Below are 19,754 nucleotides of genomic sequence, written 5' to 3' on the forward strand. Positions count from 1 at the left end.
TAAACCAAAGACAAATGAATAATTGAATAAATAAAGGCATGAAGGAATGAATATATAACAGGCTAAATTCATTTTTTAAAGAGGGATGACTCCCTTCCAAGCTTTATGTGGAGAGTGTCGAATGGAGCAGAAGAGAGATAAAGTTGCAATACTATTTCACTCTTTTGCGTATTTCAAGTCAAACTTTGCATTTGATGCCCCCCCCCCCCCCCAAAAAATTAATGAATAAATAAAATGTATTTTAAAACTTTCAAACAATGAACTCCTACAAAACAAACTGAGATTAATTGTAACACATAACACTAATTTCTTTATTTTCAAAAATATAAATTATAATACATTTTGGTGTTTCCCTAGTGTTTTACAAAAAAACAAGGATTATATCCGTTCTTCCTTTCAGGGTTCATACTCTATTCAGATGAAAAAATTCCATGACTTTTTCATGACTTCATAAAAAAATTTCATGACCTTGTTACATGAAGAAAATAGTACTATTTAATTTCAAACTGGAAATTTTTTGGAAATGAGCATTAGCGAAACTTCTACATAAATGCTTCTACCTCATCGAAGAACTTGTGATTGAAAAAATATCAGTGTACACCTAAAACTAAACTATTCTTATTTGTCTTCATCATATAACTTTTAGTAAAGTTAGTAAAACTACAGTGAATGAAATATAACGGTGCTTAAATGTCTAATAATCTTTATAAACAGGTAAAATGATAATGAATGGGACAAAGGTTGAATGAGTCATTAATCAAGTTTCAATAAATTTCCTTCAAAGGTTGCCTTTTAGCATCAGCAGTGCATTTAAGCATACACATAGCGTGATAGTACTTTGGTTCATTAAAGAAAAGCCATTCTTTAGTAAATTCATGTTTCTAAACCAGATATTTATATTTAAAAAAGAAAGAAAAACATTCAGTAGATAATAGATCTTCTGATTCAAATGTACTTGTTTACTTATTTGCACATTTTCAAATGCATATAAATTAGAAGGTTCAGAAATTCCTGAACATAGGGTTTGATTCCTGACATTGAACGTAGCAGTGGGTCGCATGAATTAGTTCTGCGGGCTGTATGTTGGGCAGTATTGTTTTAGAGTATTAGAATTTCCCCTATTTCTGTGTTTTATCACCTGACTAAAGATATTCATTTTCTAAAACTTTCAACAAATTGAGATAAACTCTGATAAATTTAGTAATTAAGTTTTTACAAGTGATGGAAACAAACTCGGGGGGCAACTGAATTGCATCTTTTAAGTGAGCGTGGCAAAATCAAGAAAGTGCAAATTCGCTACTACAGAATATAAAAAAGTCTTGAAAATAATGGTAAATGCAAAATGAGTGATGTCCAAGCAGTAAAATCACATTGCAAAAAAAAGACGAGCAGCTGCTACAGAAGTGGATGTAATGAGATTTCAAAATTCAAAATTGTTTTTGGGCTCATTCAATTTTCCAGTTTTTAATATGTAAAGACTTAAATCACTCAATATTTCTGCTGCTCTTTTAGCAACTGTTACTTTCTCTTTGCCCAGGACATTTTTTTCATGACTTTGAATAATTTTCCATGACTTTGAACAAAAATTTCAATTTTCCATGACTTTTCCAGGTCTGAAATTCGTTAATTTTTTTTCCATGACTTTCCAGGATTTCCATGACCCGTACGAACCCTGTTCTTTAAAAAAAAGGAAAAAAACTTTTAACTAGGGTTGGCAATATGTTTTCATTTCATTCATTCATGGTAATATGTTAATATGTGAAGAGAAAAAATAAATAAATGAAATAGTTTTAAAAGAATTGTTGACACTTTCTTTTACATATTTATTTCTGCATCCAAGTTTTTTTTCTCAGTTGTGTGGAAAAGATAGACTTGGTTCGGATGATAAACATTTAATGTTGAATCACACATTACACTTAAAACAAACTCTAATTAACTTCACAGTGAGTTTTAGACCAGCCATTTACTAGATTTGTCTTTTTTTGCAGTTCCAGTAAAGTCAACAGTGCTGATGTGGCTTGAAGTGATTGACATATAAACACAGTTCCTGTGAAATTTGCACGAACAATGTTCTGTAAGTTTTAAAGCAGGTATGAAACAAATAATTACTTATTTTTATTTTTTGAAGATTTAATATGCAAGTTTGAAATAAGTTTTGATAGAAACAAAAAAAAAATAATAAAAATGTACACACATACTTTGTCTAGAACATCTACAACTATAGCTGATATTCCATAAATTTGTACTTCAGCAACAGCTTCATGTATAATTCCAAGGCACAAATCAGTAACAGTAATTGTGAGTGTTCCTGTTTCTAAAGGACTGATCTGCAAAAAATAAAACAAAAAGAGGACAGATTAATAACTTAAAAAATTTTACCAAAAGAAAGTTGATTTTCCCTCACATGTATTTTCTTATTTAGTTTATTTACAAAGTAGCCTAAGAAGGAATAGAACAAACCAAAAACAGATGCTAAATGTTATTGCACAATTATACACAATGCAAGTGTAGCCTATTTTCCAATCGCACATGAAAAACAGATGAAAATGAGTTAGTATGAAAACCCGTACTTGTATGATGTTCGTATGAATTAAGTTAAATTTTTACTTCATGAGATATCAGACTTAATTATATTTTTGCGAAGGTGCTGGTTTTCATAACATGATTTTTTACAAAGATACTGACATACTGCAGTAATATTTGCCATTATTATGCCCTAGTTTACTTAAGGTTAAAAATAGTGTTAAAAAGTCTTGAGTATAAAAGCAGGTGGAAAACGGTTAAAATATATATATGTAAGAGGTGTGGTTTCTTTTAAACTGGTAAAGGCACCAAAAACAGCATCAAAAGTTGTTTTTTACATTTGACAAAGTAATATAGTTGAATTTCATTAAAACAAACTCAAAGGGATCTTTAAATTCAATTCGTCTCAACTGCAGTTCATCTTATCTGAACAAACAACAATAAAACGAGGATTACAAATGTAGTTCGTCTTGGCAGTAATTGGTTTTATACGTGTTCACACAAACGATGCTTGACTGTTCCCTGAAATACATGAAACATTGATAATTCCAACAAAAAGAGCAATCTTCCATACAATCGAGTAATGTAACCAAAACTAATATATAGTACAGAAGAATCACACAAGTTGGCAGTTCCAATATTTTTACTATTTAAATCTCTCTGGAACTGAAAATGCTTCTTGAAAGCTTTATTAAAAAAATTTTTTTGAAAGGGAATCTCAACCATTGCTCCATCATTAAAGATGAGCTACAATTGTGTAAAATGAACTTCATTTTCAAATAAATTTCTGGGTGTGAATACAGCCCTCATATCCTGGAGGATCACCTAAATTTGCTTTTGGAACTTCCAATATTAAGGAATTTCAAGGAGATTTCTATGTTTTCTAGTGGTTGGGTGACTTTTTTACCAAGATGACCTGGGCTTGATACTCATCATAAGCTTTGGGAAAATTAAAAGTCAATGAGAATTTGTCATCATTAATTAACAAAAGCACAGTAGAATCTTGTTTATTGGAATAAAATTTGCTGACTTTTCATGTTCACACACAAAAAAAAAGTTGAAAATATGATAACAAGAGCATAACTATAAACACAGGCACATAACTTTGCGTTTTTTCAGGAACATGGCCAAAGGATATACAGGGTGCTAGCTAAGTCTGTTGCCAACATCAATATTTTCCGAATGGCAAGAGCTATAGTCATAAAAGTAGAGTCAAGGTATAGTAATGTTGCCACATGCTACACAATTAGCCTGTTTACAGCACCACCTGCTGGCAAACTTGGAGTATGGAGTTGGCATTTTTATCTTGGAATGGGTACAGGACACGGGGAAAAAATGAATGACAATGTTGTTCAGAATCATCAAATTAAAAAAGAAAAGACTTTATGTGCACAGTAATACTAAAATAATAGGCGTTAAAAAGCATTCCAGTTACAAGTGGTATGATACGATAGTTGTGTAGAATGATCTCTACGTTCACCTAACCCAAATCCTTTAGAACTTTATAGGTAATACATCACACAGCAAATGTTTGCAACCTATCCACCAATATTGCAGAAACTTTGAAACCATGACTGGTGACATGCTTATGCTAGCATGTCACCTGTCAAGTTGTAAAATTTGCAGTGAGAAGTTCAGTCCCATGTCCAGATGTGCTAAAATACATTATTTTAAGCATTACAGCTAGATGAGTTTCATTTGCGGCAAGTGCAATTTTGTTGAAATCAAACAAAGGTACATTTACGCCTACTATTTTTAACACATTATGTCTTTTCATTGTTAATTAGATGATGCTGAACAAAGCATCAAAGATACAAAGTTGAATGTAACCGACTTTTTTCATGTATCTTGTACTGTTTTAGATAAGAAGGCTAATCCCAAGCTTAAGTGGTAAAGATCTAGATTAGTGGTTGCCAGTAACCAATTGGAGACCACTTCATTGAAAATGGCTACCAAAGAATCAAATCTCAGTCACCAAAAATGACGATCATGTGTTCCTATTTTGTTAAATCTAATATCACACTTAGACAAGCACTTACTTGAGTTTTTACATTTTTTTTTCTTTTACTGTTCATTTCAGGTTAAGTATTTTCAAATAAAGGAGCAAAATCAATGATTCTTTACGCTTTGCATCAACTTGCATTTAAAAATGGTATGTTTCTACCATCACATTTTTTTTTTTGGCAGAAGGGTTTGTTTTTGCGTTTATGTCATTTTACCACTAAAGTCCATGAAAAACAACTGTGTCAGGAGACAGACATTTTCTGAATAATGAATAAAGCCTGTATGAGTTCTCACGCACTTTCATTTAGCTATAATTGCCTTATTATAATTTGCCTTAGCTATAATTGCATTATTTAAAAATTTGAAAAATATTTCTTTCTATTGTATGCTTCTATCTTTACAAAAAATAAAATTTTGTTTGTTGTTTCTGTAGAGTATTATAATCTTTAAATTTGTTGTTAATATTTATAGTGAATTAAGCATTTACTTTTTGTGCTGAGTGCATAAGTTTTTTTAAAAATAGCAGCCAAAAGTGCAAAAGTCGTTACCATTTTTCATGACTTTGTTAGTTAGAGGCTACTATTGAGTAAATTCATAGTCTTGAGCTTGAATAAGTGGCTTCGTTGGCACCTTGCATACTCAATGTATATTCTATCGAAAAACAATGAAGACTGTATGTATCTAAATACATCAATTTCTCAAAGCAAGAAATGGGGCAAATACCACCATAAATAATATAAATCATTAAAACACATAGATGTTGGAAACAGTAGTCAGTGGAACAACTCTATGTTAAGAATTGATGCTGAGAAAATTTTAATGTCTTGTAAACAATCTTATGTAATTTTGTTACAAAGCATGATTTTTGATCAGATAATCGGTAAGCCAGCTAAGGATTTGTTTTGCTTTTTACTCAAACAACCTGGATTTTTGATTCTCCTCATCACTTTAGTCTCAATTAGTTTGGATAAATATGGTTGTACTGTGTTAAACAAAGCCTGTAGCAACAAAATTAAATAAGATTAAATGGTAGAAAAATGACATTTAAGAAAATAACATAATGCTACTCATAAATAATATGTAGAAAATTTAAATTACATTGGTTTTGGTAACATTTCACTCTAATTTGATATACATGTTACATATATTTAGGTTAATTTTCGACATTCTATACTTACTTCTATTTGACGAGTGTTACTGTTATACACAACATGAGCTTTTTTGCTATCACTTGCTTCAATTTGAAAATGCCCAGATCCTTTAGTTACATTCAAATATACCTTTAAAAATATCAAAACTTATTATTCTAATAACAATATTGAGGTACAATAAGAAATAAAAACCAAACAGTCCCTAAAGTAAGAAGGTATATGCTGTACAGCAATAAAACCATGCCAAAATAAACATTTAAGGACTGAAGTTTTTTTCCCTTTAACATTATAAAAGACTTATTTTTCAATGCTCAAATTTTCAGAAATTGAATTTCAAACTTGACAAAGATTTCAAAACACTTTGGACAAGTAAGCAAAAACTAAAGCAAAAATTTCAATACATCCATTAGTATTATGAGGATTTTTTTTTTTTCAAGGTCCGATGGTTCGTGAAGTAGAGACCACAAAGACAATAGAAACTCTTTGGAATCTGTACATACACCTCCCAACTACTTCTCGACGTAGTCGCCGCTCCCATTAAGACATTTGTCGCAGCGTAGTACCAAATTTTCGATACCTTCATCATAGAAGGCAGCCGCCTAAGTTTTCAGCCAATTCTGTATGCTGATCTGCAGCTCAGCATCGGAGCCAAATGTCTGTCCTCCTAGACAGCGTTTTATGCGACCAAAGAGAAGGTAATTGGAAGACGCGCTAAGTCAGGGTTGTATGGAGGATGGTCAAACACTGTCCAGCGAAACTGCTGCAGAAGATTTTTGGTTAAAGCAACAATGTGTGGGCACGCATTATCAGGCAGAAGGACAATGCGTGATGACAACATTCCTCTACGTTTGTTCCGAGTCGCCCTTTTTTTCAGGATTCAAAAATCGAATTAAAGCACACTTCATGGATGATGCAATTGTTTAAGGCATGTTTCCTTGGTCACTTTGTGCTCTGAAATAACTACAGCGACCTGATGCACTGCATAATCTTACTTCAGAGACTGCGCAACAAATCTACTCACAGCATAATCGGCTTGACTTTCTGGTTTTGATTCCGCGATTGATCAGACCTTGAAAACAAAAAACCTCATATATTTATTTTCTGACCTCAAAAGATATAAAATATATAGAAATGCTTTAAAAAACCAACAAAAATTGTCATTTACATAGTAAAATTTTTCTAAAAATTTTGAAAAACTCTCAACAGTTTCAGAACAAAGTAACATTTCCTCAAAAATGAAGTGGAAATTTTATAATATCTGAAATTGGTTATGATAAATTACTAATATTTCTATCTAATTATAACCAATTCATTATTCATATTTTTAATGGATTTTTAAAGAAATATACATATACATTCATAAACAAACTAAAAGTGTTTTTAAGTGAAACTATATAAACAAATACCAATATTTTTAAACTAATAAAATGTCTACCTTATTTTACCTATCTTAATATATAAAACCGTTTTATTCACTTTAAGTCCAAAGTATGTATTTCTAGTTAACTAATATTATTTTCTCTTTATTAATACCTACCTTATTAGAAGGGCTGTTGAAGATTGATAAGCTTTTTGGTTCCACTTCCGCTTCATCCACAAGTATGAAATTTAAAGAGTTATTAATCACGGGAAAAGGTTTTTCCTGAAAATGTTTTGTTAATAAAGATGGGAGAAATTAGAATGTAAATGTAATATTCCAAAGAAAGCATAAATTCACAATATCATAAGCAAAATAATCAAAATTTAAAGGTTTCTGAAAAGCAAACATTTTATTTCTTTAAATGAGGATTAATTCAACCTAATGAGAAGCAAAAATGAGACTCAATATTATAAATATTTAACTATGTTGAGAAAAATGAACAAGGTTTCATTACTTCTTTCTTTTACAAAGAAACAGGACCAAAGGTGCCCATATGGGGGGAGGGGGCAAGTGGGGGCTCAAGCCCCCGCCCCCCCCCCCCCCCCTTTGAAATTAGAACTTCCTAGCTTTTAGTACATTTTTTTTTTTTTTTTTTGCAAAAATGTAAAAACACTTCTTTGTTGATGAATAAGTTACTAAAAATGTCAAATTTTAATAACTCTAATCTGTACTGAAATTGGTTTCTATGGAGAAAATATCCTGCTAAACCATAGAGAAAATATCTGAGCCCCCTCCCCCTTAAAAGTTTGCATAGGCGCCTTTGAACAGGACTAATATAATTCTAGTTTTTTGAAAACAGCAAAAGACTTACCCTCCAACATCACAATGGCATGCCATAAAAAATATATACAGGCACCATCAGGATGTGTCTACTGATTTTTACAGCAGATTCGTAACTTTCTATGATCATATCAAAAAGTTCAATTTGTTAGAAAGAACGTGTGCCTCAGCAAGAATCCTGATGGGAAGGTCAGGGTAGAAAGGAGGTGAGGGGGTATTTGCGTGATCGCTAGAAAGTGGCTGTGAAATGGGCGTGGCAATACATTGAGCGTACAAGCCTTCAGCAAAAAATAAAATACATATAAGAAGGGTTAAAAATAATAGTCTACAAAAAGTATATATAATAAGGTTTAAGTGATAGGATGCCATAGTAGACAAACATGAGTGAGTGTTATGGAAGCGGATGCAATCAGATTTTGAAATGCATAAACACCAAGGTTGGCAAAAACCTGGGTTTTTTAAAAAAGCCCATGGACTCAGGGTTTTTTTTAAATAAAACCCAACTAAAGCTGGGTTTTTTAAAAGAGATGTGGGGTTTTTTGTCTTTTTTAAAGGAAAATGTGGGGCATTTGTAGCATATTATAGCGTAAGTATACGAACAAAGCACAAAAATTGTCTCGGGGTAAAAAAAGCTGGAAAACTTAAGCTTTTTCTGAAGAAAAGTATAAAAGACGACGAAACCTAAGAATGGTGAAGTTTCAGATTTTTTTGGCTTCCATGATTACCAACAGTTAAGGCAAAGTTACTTCTCGAATGATAAAATATATTCATTTGTTAGTTTTTAATTACTACATTTTTTTCTTTTTCTTTCTTTCTTTTTTTTTTTTGCATTTTACTTTATTGTATTTCATTTTGTTACGCAAAACACTGTAGAACATCAAGTAGTTTAAATCCCTTTTTACTGAACTCCAGCTTAATCAAGACAATTCTTTGAATTTTATGTTGCCTGTTTTTCTATTTCTGTGCACAGAGTAAGAAATATTAAACTTTTTTGTAAGATAATGAAAATACTGTACATCCTATTCTCTTTTCTGTCCAACCGTTTGTAAAACCTGTTAATTTTTAAAAAATATACATTGTTTATTCGAGATTTGTGACGTGTTGGTTTGCAGAAAATAACTCACAAGAAAGCTTTTTAGCTAGAGTAGTTTCCTCTCTACAAATATTGAAAAAATCAGACGTGACAGGACTTAGTCAAGATAATTTGAGTTATTTATTGGCCAGTTAAAGAAAAAAATTGAACATATTTAAAATCTTTGAAGCATTTTTTTTATGCCGTTAAGAGTTAAGAAATACTATTAAGGTTTAAAATTAATTTTTTATGTCCATTGTCTGTGGTGAAGAACAAATAAAAAAGAAGTTTAAATTGTGAAAGTATTTAAATAAATTAATATTTTAAAAAATTTAATTTCTCAGAAAAAAAAACCCATTGGGTCCAACCCAATTGGGTCCAATCTGGCCAACCCTGATAAACATTGATGCTTTCTACATCATTTTCAAGCCTTTTTCCCTCCCCATCTACGAAACGAAGCTTCTTTCTACCTTAGACAGAACACGTGAGTCAGCAAAAATCCTGGCGGGAAGAACGTGATCGCGATCGATTGCTAGAAAATGCTCGGCTGCTCGGAGGCCGAGAAATGAAAAAAATACAAAAAGCGGAAAATCGCGGATCAGCGAAGATTTTCATCTCTGATTTGTTTAGAATAAAATAAATGCCAATAAATAGAAGACAAAAACTAAAACAAAAAAAAAATCTAATTTGAATTCTGAAACTTTGAATTCAAATTATGTTTTTCGCAATCACGAGTTGCGGCAAGACCCTACTCATTAGAGCTATTGTTTCTTCTAGAAATGCCCCCCCCCCAAGCATGTCCCTCCTCCTGGGTGGTTATGTGTGTATAGTTGTGTGTGTGCAGGCTTAAGTGTGTGCACGTAGGCCTGTGAATGTGTGTAAAGGCGCTCACGCGTTGGCGAGTGTGTATGAGCATGCGTGTGAAGGACATGGACGCCACCACCCAGCAGAAGTGGATTCCGGGGCTCAGGAACAGTGCTCAGGAACAGAGCAGCCGCGCCGGTGGGCGGTGGTGCTGCTGGTCCAAGCTGAAAAATAATCCCAACGTCAAAGACTGTCAAATGAAAACAATAAGCAATCGTGATTGCTCAAAAAAAAGAGAGAGAGAGAGAAAGAAAATTATATAGCGAGATTCTCGCCCCCTCCTACAGTAGAGATGGGAATATTTTTGGTTTTTAAATTCAAGGAGCTACTGCGTGCCCATGCAATCAAAGCAAAACAATTGCTTATCAATCACAGCAGAGAAATACGCCCAACAACAAACTGATTTCTGTCTTCCATTACTTATAAATACAAATACAAATGTGACGACCAGCAACAGGCTCTGGGCCCAGCTAGGCCCAGAGCCTGTTGAGAGAGAATCCATTTACATCTTTCATTTTGATAAATTTAAATAACTGAATCATGTCCCCTCTGACTCTCCTTTGCTCTAGGCTATACATGTTAAGCCTATTAAGTCTGGTATCATAATCTAAATCTGAGAGTCCCCTTACTAATTTAGTTACCCTTCTTTGAACCCTTTCCAATACAAAAATATCTTTCTTCAGATAAGGCGACCAAAACTGAACAGCATACTCCTGTGTTACTTTTATTACATTATTTCTGAAACCGACAAGTAAACTTCTAAGCACAATATAATAGTAAACTTAGAAAGAGATTTCAGAAAAGATTTTTCAAATTGTAAATTTAGCAACACTGAGGATGAATTAAGGACAACCTGTAGTTATTTTAAATGATAAAAAATAAGATTGGTGGCCTTTTATCCTTTTATGTCCTAAGGTTATCTTAGGTCTATAGTTATGATGCATCTAACTTACTACACAGCAATAAAAATGCATATTGAAGGTTTCAAGAATTTAAATTACAAAACTTAATTTTTACAAACACTGTGACATAGCTATATTACATATTACTAGCCAGAATTCATCTACTGTGTGTAGGAGAAGCAGGACAATTGGGGGTCTGGCCAGAGGGTATTTGGGCCCGTTAACGGACCCCTTCACAAAAATCCGATCAACAAAACGGACCTTTCACAAAATCCCAATCAACCAAAACGGACCCTTCACAAAATTCCGATAAAACAGGATCGGATCTTTCAAATTGTTTATCGAAAGAGCAAATCTGAAAGCAAAATAACACACATAAAACGTGTATAAAACGGATAATTTTTGGAACCTTTTTTTGAAGTCGAATTAGAGGGATCAGCTTATACAAAATCTGCTAATTTTGCAAAGGAAAAAAAAACGGCACTTGCGATGCTTCTGCAAGCGATAAATAATTGCTACTGTAAAATAAATATAATGCTTGTTGTTTGTTTCTTGGAAAGAAATTAACAACTGAAAATAAGTTTAGTTTAAAAAAATTTTGTTTGTTTTGTCACAGCTAATTAGCAGCTGTGTTGTTGTAAACTTTTCTGAAAAGGCGTTGGTAAGCACTCTTCTCCCCACTCATAATTTAATAAACAATAATAATATATATCAGCAAAATGAACTTAGAGCTGCAAAGGGATAGTAAGGGTGGAGAAAAAAATATGATCGCTTCAGATAGGGTTACCAACTTCAAAATTATCACCACTTAGTGTCTGGCGTTGAACCTTTATAATTATTTGATTAGAAAATATTCTCATAATTTTACCAGCTTGTCAATATTTGCGTTTTTACGGTGAAGTGCGATGTTTAACTGTTAACTTTAAACTCTTTTAATTGCTTTTTTTTTTCTTTAGATGCCTACAGTTTGAAAAATGCAATCTTTTAACATCCCATATGAGAATCATATTTTGTTCTTTTTTCAAGCTAACTTTTCTTTATTAGGATGCAAATAAATGAAAAGTCTCTTTATTTTCGTTAGAACTCTCATTTCAAGTTTTAAAAGCAAAATTCCATTTTCTTTTATGAGTCAAAAATTGAAATGCTGTATTGATGGTTTAATTTTTTTTTTTTTTTCGACTGTGTCCACAGATAATAATGATATGTTTATAAGACTCTAAAATGCAATTTTAAAATAATTTTGTCAAAAATATTTCTTGTACAAGCCATTTTTATATTTTTGATGCCTTCACTTTGAGAATTGCGATCTCTTTGCATCCTCTATAGGAATACGATTTTTCGAATTTTTGATGTTTAGTACGCTTTCTTAAGAGGTAAACAAATAAAATCTCTTTTTATTTTCCTTAAAATCAAGAATTCTGTGCTTTTTAAGAGTGTCTTGGATCAAAAAGTTAAATGCGGAACCCTTGTCTGATTTTTTTTTTTTGTTACAATTACAATTATTTTAAATACTGTACAGTAATATTTCTAATATAATTTAACATAATGTAGAATGGCAGATAAATATTGCCCAAATACTAGAAAAACACTCCAGAATGATATTCTCGACATAGAAGAGGAAAACACTCAATTTTAAGTTTAAATGATGCAGTTAACACCATCTCTAAATTCTAAAATTTCGTTTTAACAACAAAAAAAAAATTTTTTTTTTTGCAAATTATTTGATTTTTCACAAAATTAATTCATTTTTCACAAAATTAGTTGATTTTTCACAAAAAATGGCCCTGTGAAAAATCCTGGACAGACCCCTGGTTATGAGTCTTGACCTGTATTATGGATAAACTACAGTACCAGGGTTGGTCATAGTGTTAATTGTAAGGGCACAGGGGTGGACATCTGGTTGCAGCCGTCAAGTTTTTTTTTTTTTTTTTTTTTTATGTGTTTGGTCAGTGTTCTTTTTTTCTTTTTACTTAAATTATATTGTTTACTTGTTTAGGATTCAAACTTCCTACTTTGTTTATGCTATGTTGCAAATTTTTGGTTTAGTTTTAAATATTCCTGCACTAAAATTTGAGTTTATCTTTTTTTTTTAGCTTGGAAGATTTTGCTATACTTATATGCTTGTAAAACTTAAGTTTTCTTTTTGCACCTTTTTAAATGTCAAACAACTTTTTCGGCCTCATTATTTCCCACAGCTTGTAAGATAAGACCATGTTGTAGATGGTATAACATTAACATATCTTTGGTGATAATAAATACTTTCTGCTTTTAACCATTGATTGCTGTTGATATTTTATTAAAATAAAATTAAGGGGTCCTCCCAAGTTCTGTCTGTTTTGGTCGTGACAGATTTCATTGTTTTAAATCAATATGAATAACCATTTGGATTAATAATCCCTTATTGAGAAAATAAAATTATGTATTATATTCATTAGAAAGGCTTGTAAAAGTTATGTTTATCTCCATGTCAGCAGGTTACATTTGTGAAAAGAGCAAAAACCATAAAAACTAAAACAAATAAATTAGTTTGTTATTTTAGCAATTTTAACATTTTTATGATTTAATCTTCTACTACTTAGAAGTAAAATTCTTTAAAAACTACCAGCAACATAAAACAAAACTTACATTTATTTCAATAGGAAGACCAAGCTTGTAGCCTAGAATGCTAGCAGAAACTTTCAAATGTCCTCCATAGCCATAAGGATGAAGATGTTGAAAATCTTGAAAATAAAATAAATTATTAAAAAAAATAAAATAAATCATATAAAAAGAAAAAGGTTCAGTCAAAACTGATGGGACTGAAATATTTTAACATGTTAAAAGAAATTACACGCTAAAAGAATAGAGAAAGAAGATATAAAAGAAAGATAAATTGCACAATATACTGTTTTGGACCATTACAATATTTCAAGAATACATTTTTGTGTTAAATGGACTTAAAGGATCAGTATTGAGAGTTATTAGCACTATCAGTATTTTAAATTGAAATACATTAAATTCTTCACACAAAAAAATTCAAGTTGGTGTTTTAACTATATGCAAATGTTATGCTAGTTTTGGGAGATGTATGTTTCTAGTTTAGTAGATATCGCATAACACTGGGATGACCTGAAAGACTACTTACTCCCTGTTTCTTTTCAGAACATTAGAGTTATTTCACAGTTCAGCTACTGTCCAGTACGGTGGGTCGATTTTGACTTTTTTTTTAAATCGAAAACGCCTGTGGTGGGAAAAGTTGTGTATTGACATCAAATGCTCGCATAAAATTTTTTTTTGGAAATCAAAATATATTTAGATCCCCCGCTAGCCCCTTAAAGTTTGGCCAAATATGTAAAAATTGATATTTTTTAATTTTTTTTTTTTTAAATCTTATGTATAATATTTTTAGTAATTGCCTGTGGTGGGAAAAGTTGTGTATTGACATCTAATGCTCACATAAATTTTTTTTTTGGTAATCAAAATATATTTAGATCCTTCACCAGTCCCTTGAAATTTCACCAAATATGGAAAAATTGACATTTTTTTGTTATTTTTTAAATTTCTCATGTTTGATTTTTTTAATCACCCGTAGTGAAAATGATTGCCTAGTAAGATTCTTCACTCATAAGTAATAATAATATTCAAGCTCCACTCAACCGTTGAAATTTGGAATATTTTCATAATTTTTAAAATTTTGACGTTTTAAAGCAAAAATTTTATCCAACACTTTTTTTTAAAAAAAATATGCATTTTTTATACTTTATTTTTCTTTTATAACACTATAGAATTCTTTAGGCTTAAAACATAGGTATAAAAGATTAAAGTACCAGAAGTCCGTCGTCGCAGTTTTACAGCAGCTTCACTCATTCTCACGAAGTATTAGGGGAAAATGACTAAGAATTCACCACAGATTTTTTTGTAATTAAGAAGTTTTACATCTTATACATTGCTTTGTTCTCAAATTTTAGCATTAATATTCGGGAAGCCAATGTTGTATGTATATAAAGCCATCATGGCGTGTTGCTCCACAAACAGATAAAGATGCTTCTGTCACCAACCTAACTGCTCTTTCTACCGCTTGTGTATGACATGGTAAATTCCGCAACTTACTTTCAATAACGTCACCCGTTTCAGCTACTTTCTCAAGTTCTGCATTTGGTATATGTTTGTTGAATGGAGGGTCTGTAAGGACACAGTTTTGCCATTTTATAAATTCTGTTTAGTCTTTTGCTTGAAAATTTAGAGGTGGAATGACAAAATCACGAACAGTTTCATTAGTAAGAGTTCGGCCCTTCAGGATTGTGCAGTAGCCTAATTTCCTTACTGAGGATCAAGTGTCGTTGATCGTGGCTATCAGCAGGTTTTCTGGATGACCAAAAAAACCATTTCTTTATATAAAAGTGTCAACTACTGATTTCAGATCATCGCTAAGATATCTTGAGTAGTGGCTAACTTCCCAAAGATGCCGTGCACCAGCTGTGCATGAAGGCCCAGTTTTAATCAAAAACCAAATTTTTGCATACACTTTTATAATGTATTCTACAATAGCTCCTATTTCCAGTGATGGCTCTTTTGTACCAACATACAAACGAAGTACTCTATTTGCTGTTGTAAGCCACCTAGCATGAGATAGCTTTCCTGGTGATTTGGTGGACAGTGATGTTGAACAATTTCCTGAACATATTGCTTGACATATTTGATACAAGTATTTTTGGTCAGTGCTAAGTCCGTCTGCACCAACTGTTGGCAAATCAAAAGCGATTTTTTTAAAGTTGACAGTTGGAAGCTGCTCACATGTGCCAAGAAACTTTCCTATAGGACCATTATATGTAAAAGGACCTGTAGTGCTCCCATCAAGATGCCGTAACAGATAGCGTAAAGGTAGCTCATTGGCGTACAATTGACATATGAGCCACTGCAACGGCCTTTTTAAATGCAGCTCAAACAGTCTTATTACACCACCTTTCACACTAGTATTGACTGCTGTTCCATTTGAGTCTACTGCAATTAAATCCACAGTAGATACTTGGGTTGTTTTTAAATAGTCTAATATGCTTGATAACACTTCATTCTCTGTACCAATTCTTCTGCTCTGAGTTTTTCGTTACAATTTCTATTTGGTTCATATATGCTTGGCTAAGTGCCAAGAACAGGCCAATTTGTCAGACTGGGGATGGGTGATTTAAATAGTTTCATTATGTCACAGAGAAGAAGAAAAATAAACATTCGGAGGAATCACACCATCTGTCTCTTTGACACTTAAAACTAAGAAGAAGGAGCAAAGAAAAAAGGCAAAATGCGCAATTTCAGATTCCCAGCAGGGGTGGTATATGTAATATGATATGATAATTATTTTGTTCACAAACAAAGGGTCTTACTATTTACTATTTACACCACAGGTGTTTAAAAAAAACATAAAAAATGAAAAAAAAAAGTTTTAAAAAAAGTCAATTTTTATATATTTAGCGAAACTTCAGGAACCTGGCAGAAGATATAAATATATTTTAATTACCAAAAAAATTTTTTTAATGAACATTAGATATCAATACACAACTTTTCCCACCACTGGCGATTAAAAATATTATACATAAGATTTTTTTAAAAAATTTAAAAAATGTCAATTTTTACATATTTGGCCAAACTTTAAGGGGCTGGCGGGGTATGTAAATATATTTTGATTTCCAAAAAAAATTTTATGCGAGCATTTGATGCCAATACACAACTTTTCCCACCACAGGCGTTTTCGATTTCAAAAAAAAGTCAAAATCGACCCACTCTACTGTCCAGCTCTATCACCCTGTTTTATTTTCAGTTATTTGTTCAATTTTTACAGGATTTCACTAAATGGAACTCAGTTTCATTCTTAGTCGCTCAATTGCCACTCTGATTTTCATGTTCACATTGAAATACTACTGAACATGGCATAACTGAAAGGACATTAGGATAGGGGAAGAAAAAGAACTACACAGGAGAGATTCCTTATTCCTATCCAAATAAAGGAAGGATACATAAAATTCAACTTTTTTCATTTTATTATTCCTCAAGTTTATTTTAAGTCCTAAAATTTGAAGAAAAAAAAAAACACTTTGCATTATTCCAGTGCTTTAAAACACAACATTATTTTGTTCAAATATAAACACATAAGCAATGATTGTATCTTAAGCCACTCTTTTGGAGAAAAAGAAAACAGTATTAAAAGGATAAGGGGGTAAAAATAAGATGATATCACAGTTTTTAAAAATCAGAGTATGTTTATGAAAAATAATATGACATGTGACCAAGAGGAGGAGAGGGCGAAAGGTGAAGTGTGGCCTTTTATGACAAAGAGGGATGGGAACAAAATGTTGAAAAAAAATGTAATATTTACGGACAGCCCCTCACGTTAAATCTTGGTTGAGCTCACTTTGATGTATGTAATAATGCTCTAAACTCGTAGTCTTGCGTGCACAGGGTTAAGACTAGCTACAGGGGCGTAGCTAGGGGGGGTTTGGGAACCCCCCCTGAAATGTTTGTCCCCCCAAAAAAAGGAGGGAGAGAAAGAAAGAAAAGAGAATAGAAAGAAAAGAGAAGAGAAAAAAAAAGAAAAGAAAAAAAATCAAACATTTTTTTCTGAATAACAGTGGTCAAAAATTCACTTCACCAGACAAAATCCATAATGTCAGTTTTATTACTAGATTGCATTAACTACTAATTTTTTTACTTAAAATCATGGATGTAGTAACCTGTAACCTCCATGAATAAAATATCCAGCTAATATTTGTTTTTTTTAGAAAAAGATAAGCACATGGATTTTAAATTTTGTAGCATTTTAATTTCTAATTTCTACACCAGATGAAATAATGAATATTGATTTAAAAATAACCTATTTAAAATTAATCTTTGTAATCAAAGTTTAATTTACACTTAATTAGAAAAAATGAAAGCATCTGGCAATGTTTCGAATGTTATTTCAATTTTATTGATAGAATTGTTTATAAGTTACCGAAGAGTAGCAGCAAATCACAGTAATAAATTTGAATTTGTAATGCTATTTTAAGCAACTCGGGTTTGTATTTGAAAGTAAGATAAATGTAGGATTATTTATGACACTATATGTTACCATCATTATCTGCTTTTGAATCATATATTATGGGAGAAATTATTTATCCATTTATACAGAATTAGCTAGGAATCTCCTTCCTACGTGCATTATTAGTGCAGTTGAAGGCTACACAAGACGTCATAAAGTCGAAATCCGTTTGAAACTCGATAAAAAAGTTCGACAATTTCCGTATCTTAAAAATTGCAAACACAGTTTCTCGATACACCCGAGATGGCGGGCCGGTTACGGTTATCGCTTCCAGAATTCCCCACTGAACTCCATCCTGCTATTCCTACATTCATGTTTTAAACCCCCTCCCCCTCCCAAAAAATGTAAATGACGAAAAATGGTTGCTCTAAAAAGAGAAAGTTAACGTCCTCTGAAGAAAACGAAGTACAGTCTGCTAAAGCAGCATTAATTCCATCGAACCCTTCTGAAGGAAATTTTATTTTAATTTAAAAGAAAAACTGCATAGCATTACAGGAATAAAATGTTTAAAAACGAAATGAATCTAGACTGTTCTGTACTATTTCTGTTAGCTTGGTTCGCATTAGAAAGTAGAAAATAAACAAGACTTCTGTTTATAACACTTGAAAATTGCTGTTGCTCTCTCAAATAGATATTTATGTAAATTCTAAAGCAGGTAATAAAATTAAAAATAAAAACTTGAAAAGAGAACAGATGGTATGCAGCTTTGTGCAAATAACTTTCTACCGCCTATATTTCTTCCCTCTTTTTTAATTAAAATTTTATTAACTGCTTTAGAACTAGCATTAATGTAAATACATATAAAAAGCAACATATAAATATAACGATATGAAAAGTCATTTCATTTTTTGCAGGTTAAAATCAAGAAGTCTTTTTTTATTTTATTTCATGCTTTTAGTGCGAACCAAGTTAGTAAAAATAGTCTGACCACTGATGAGATTGAAAGTCAAACATCCAGTTCACAGGCGGAAATGGATCCATCTATTAGCTTTCAGGGATGCCAGCTTTTGTAGATGTGTGTTAGCCTATAAATTAAGCAGTCACACTGAAATGAACGGAACACGCTCATCAGATATTTGATTTTCCCCCTGATTTGGATAGACTGGTTCTCACTAGACCTGTTGCGAGAAAGTTTCACTTTAAATTAAATGGAGAAAAAGGGAAAAAAAAGTTAAATTTTCCAAAACATTACAAAAAATAAATAAAAAAAATTCTTTGATTTTGTTTTGTTTGACACAAGTATCGAACTTGGGGCACCCCATTCCAAAGTATGTAAAAGTTCACACACACACACACATATATATATATATATATAATAAAAGAAGTAACCCCCCCCCCCCCCGAAAGTCAGGTCTAGCTACGCCTCCGACTAGCTAGTTGACTTCTTAAAGTTATAAATTACAAAAATTAAATAGATTTATTCTTTAAATAAAAATTTTAAATTTTAACTAAATTATAATCTATCTGCATATATAAAACGCTTATATGTGGTGCAAAATGAGATTTTATATGTTTCTTTCAGTTGATAACTATTAGCTTATTTACGAATCTGGATCACACGTCCAGGCGTCCGTCGTCATTATGCTATTTTGTTGTCTATGTTCCTTGCTCACTCCTATTAGCACTTGATATTCACATATTTATTAGGATTCCGTCGTCATTATGCTATTTTGTTGTCTATGTTCCTTGCTCACTCCTATTAGCACTTGATATTCACATATTTATTAGGATTTCAATATTAGAATAAGTGTTTTAAGAGCACTTAAATATAATTTACGCAGAAGAGAGCAGCGGGCTTTAGATGAAAGATCTGAATACAGACTGGTCAGAAACGCTCCAATAGGCTTAGGTGCTAATGCAAGCAGTGAACTACAAATTGCAAATGGAGTGAATTCCCAAATAGAAACAAGTGCTTCCGAACACAATTGCGGAACAATCGAAGAAATAAGTGATATCAGAATGATGGCTGAAATAAACGATTTTTGTCATG

At 32.0% G+C, this 19,754-nt stretch overlaps 1 protein-coding gene across 1 annotated transcript in view; it reads right to left on the minus strand.

The window, feature by feature from the left end:
* Positions 1 to 19,754, minus strand: part of LOC129216429 (nuclear pore membrane glycoprotein 210-like) — a 191,021-nt gene that overhangs the window by 133,569 nt on the left and 37,698 nt on the right. The window contains exons 21-24 of the mRNA XM_054850644.1: positions 13,333 to 13,436; positions 7,216 to 7,320; positions 5,706 to 5,807; positions 2,199 to 2,327 (exon numbers count right to left, since the gene is read on the minus strand). Of these exons, the coding sequence (XP_054706619.1) occupies positions 2,199 to 2,327; positions 5,706 to 5,807; positions 7,216 to 7,320; positions 13,333 to 13,436 (440 nt within the window). The remainder of the gene's footprint in view (positions 1 to 2,198; positions 2,328 to 5,705; positions 5,808 to 7,215; positions 7,321 to 13,332; positions 13,437 to 19,754) is intronic.

This window comes from Uloborus diversus, chromosome 2 (assembly GCF_026930045.1).
Source record: "Uloborus diversus isolate 005 chromosome 2, Udiv.v.3.1, whole genome shotgun sequence".
NCBI classification, from domain to species: Eukaryota; Metazoa; Arthropoda; class Arachnida; order Araneae; family Uloboridae; genus Uloborus; species Uloborus diversus.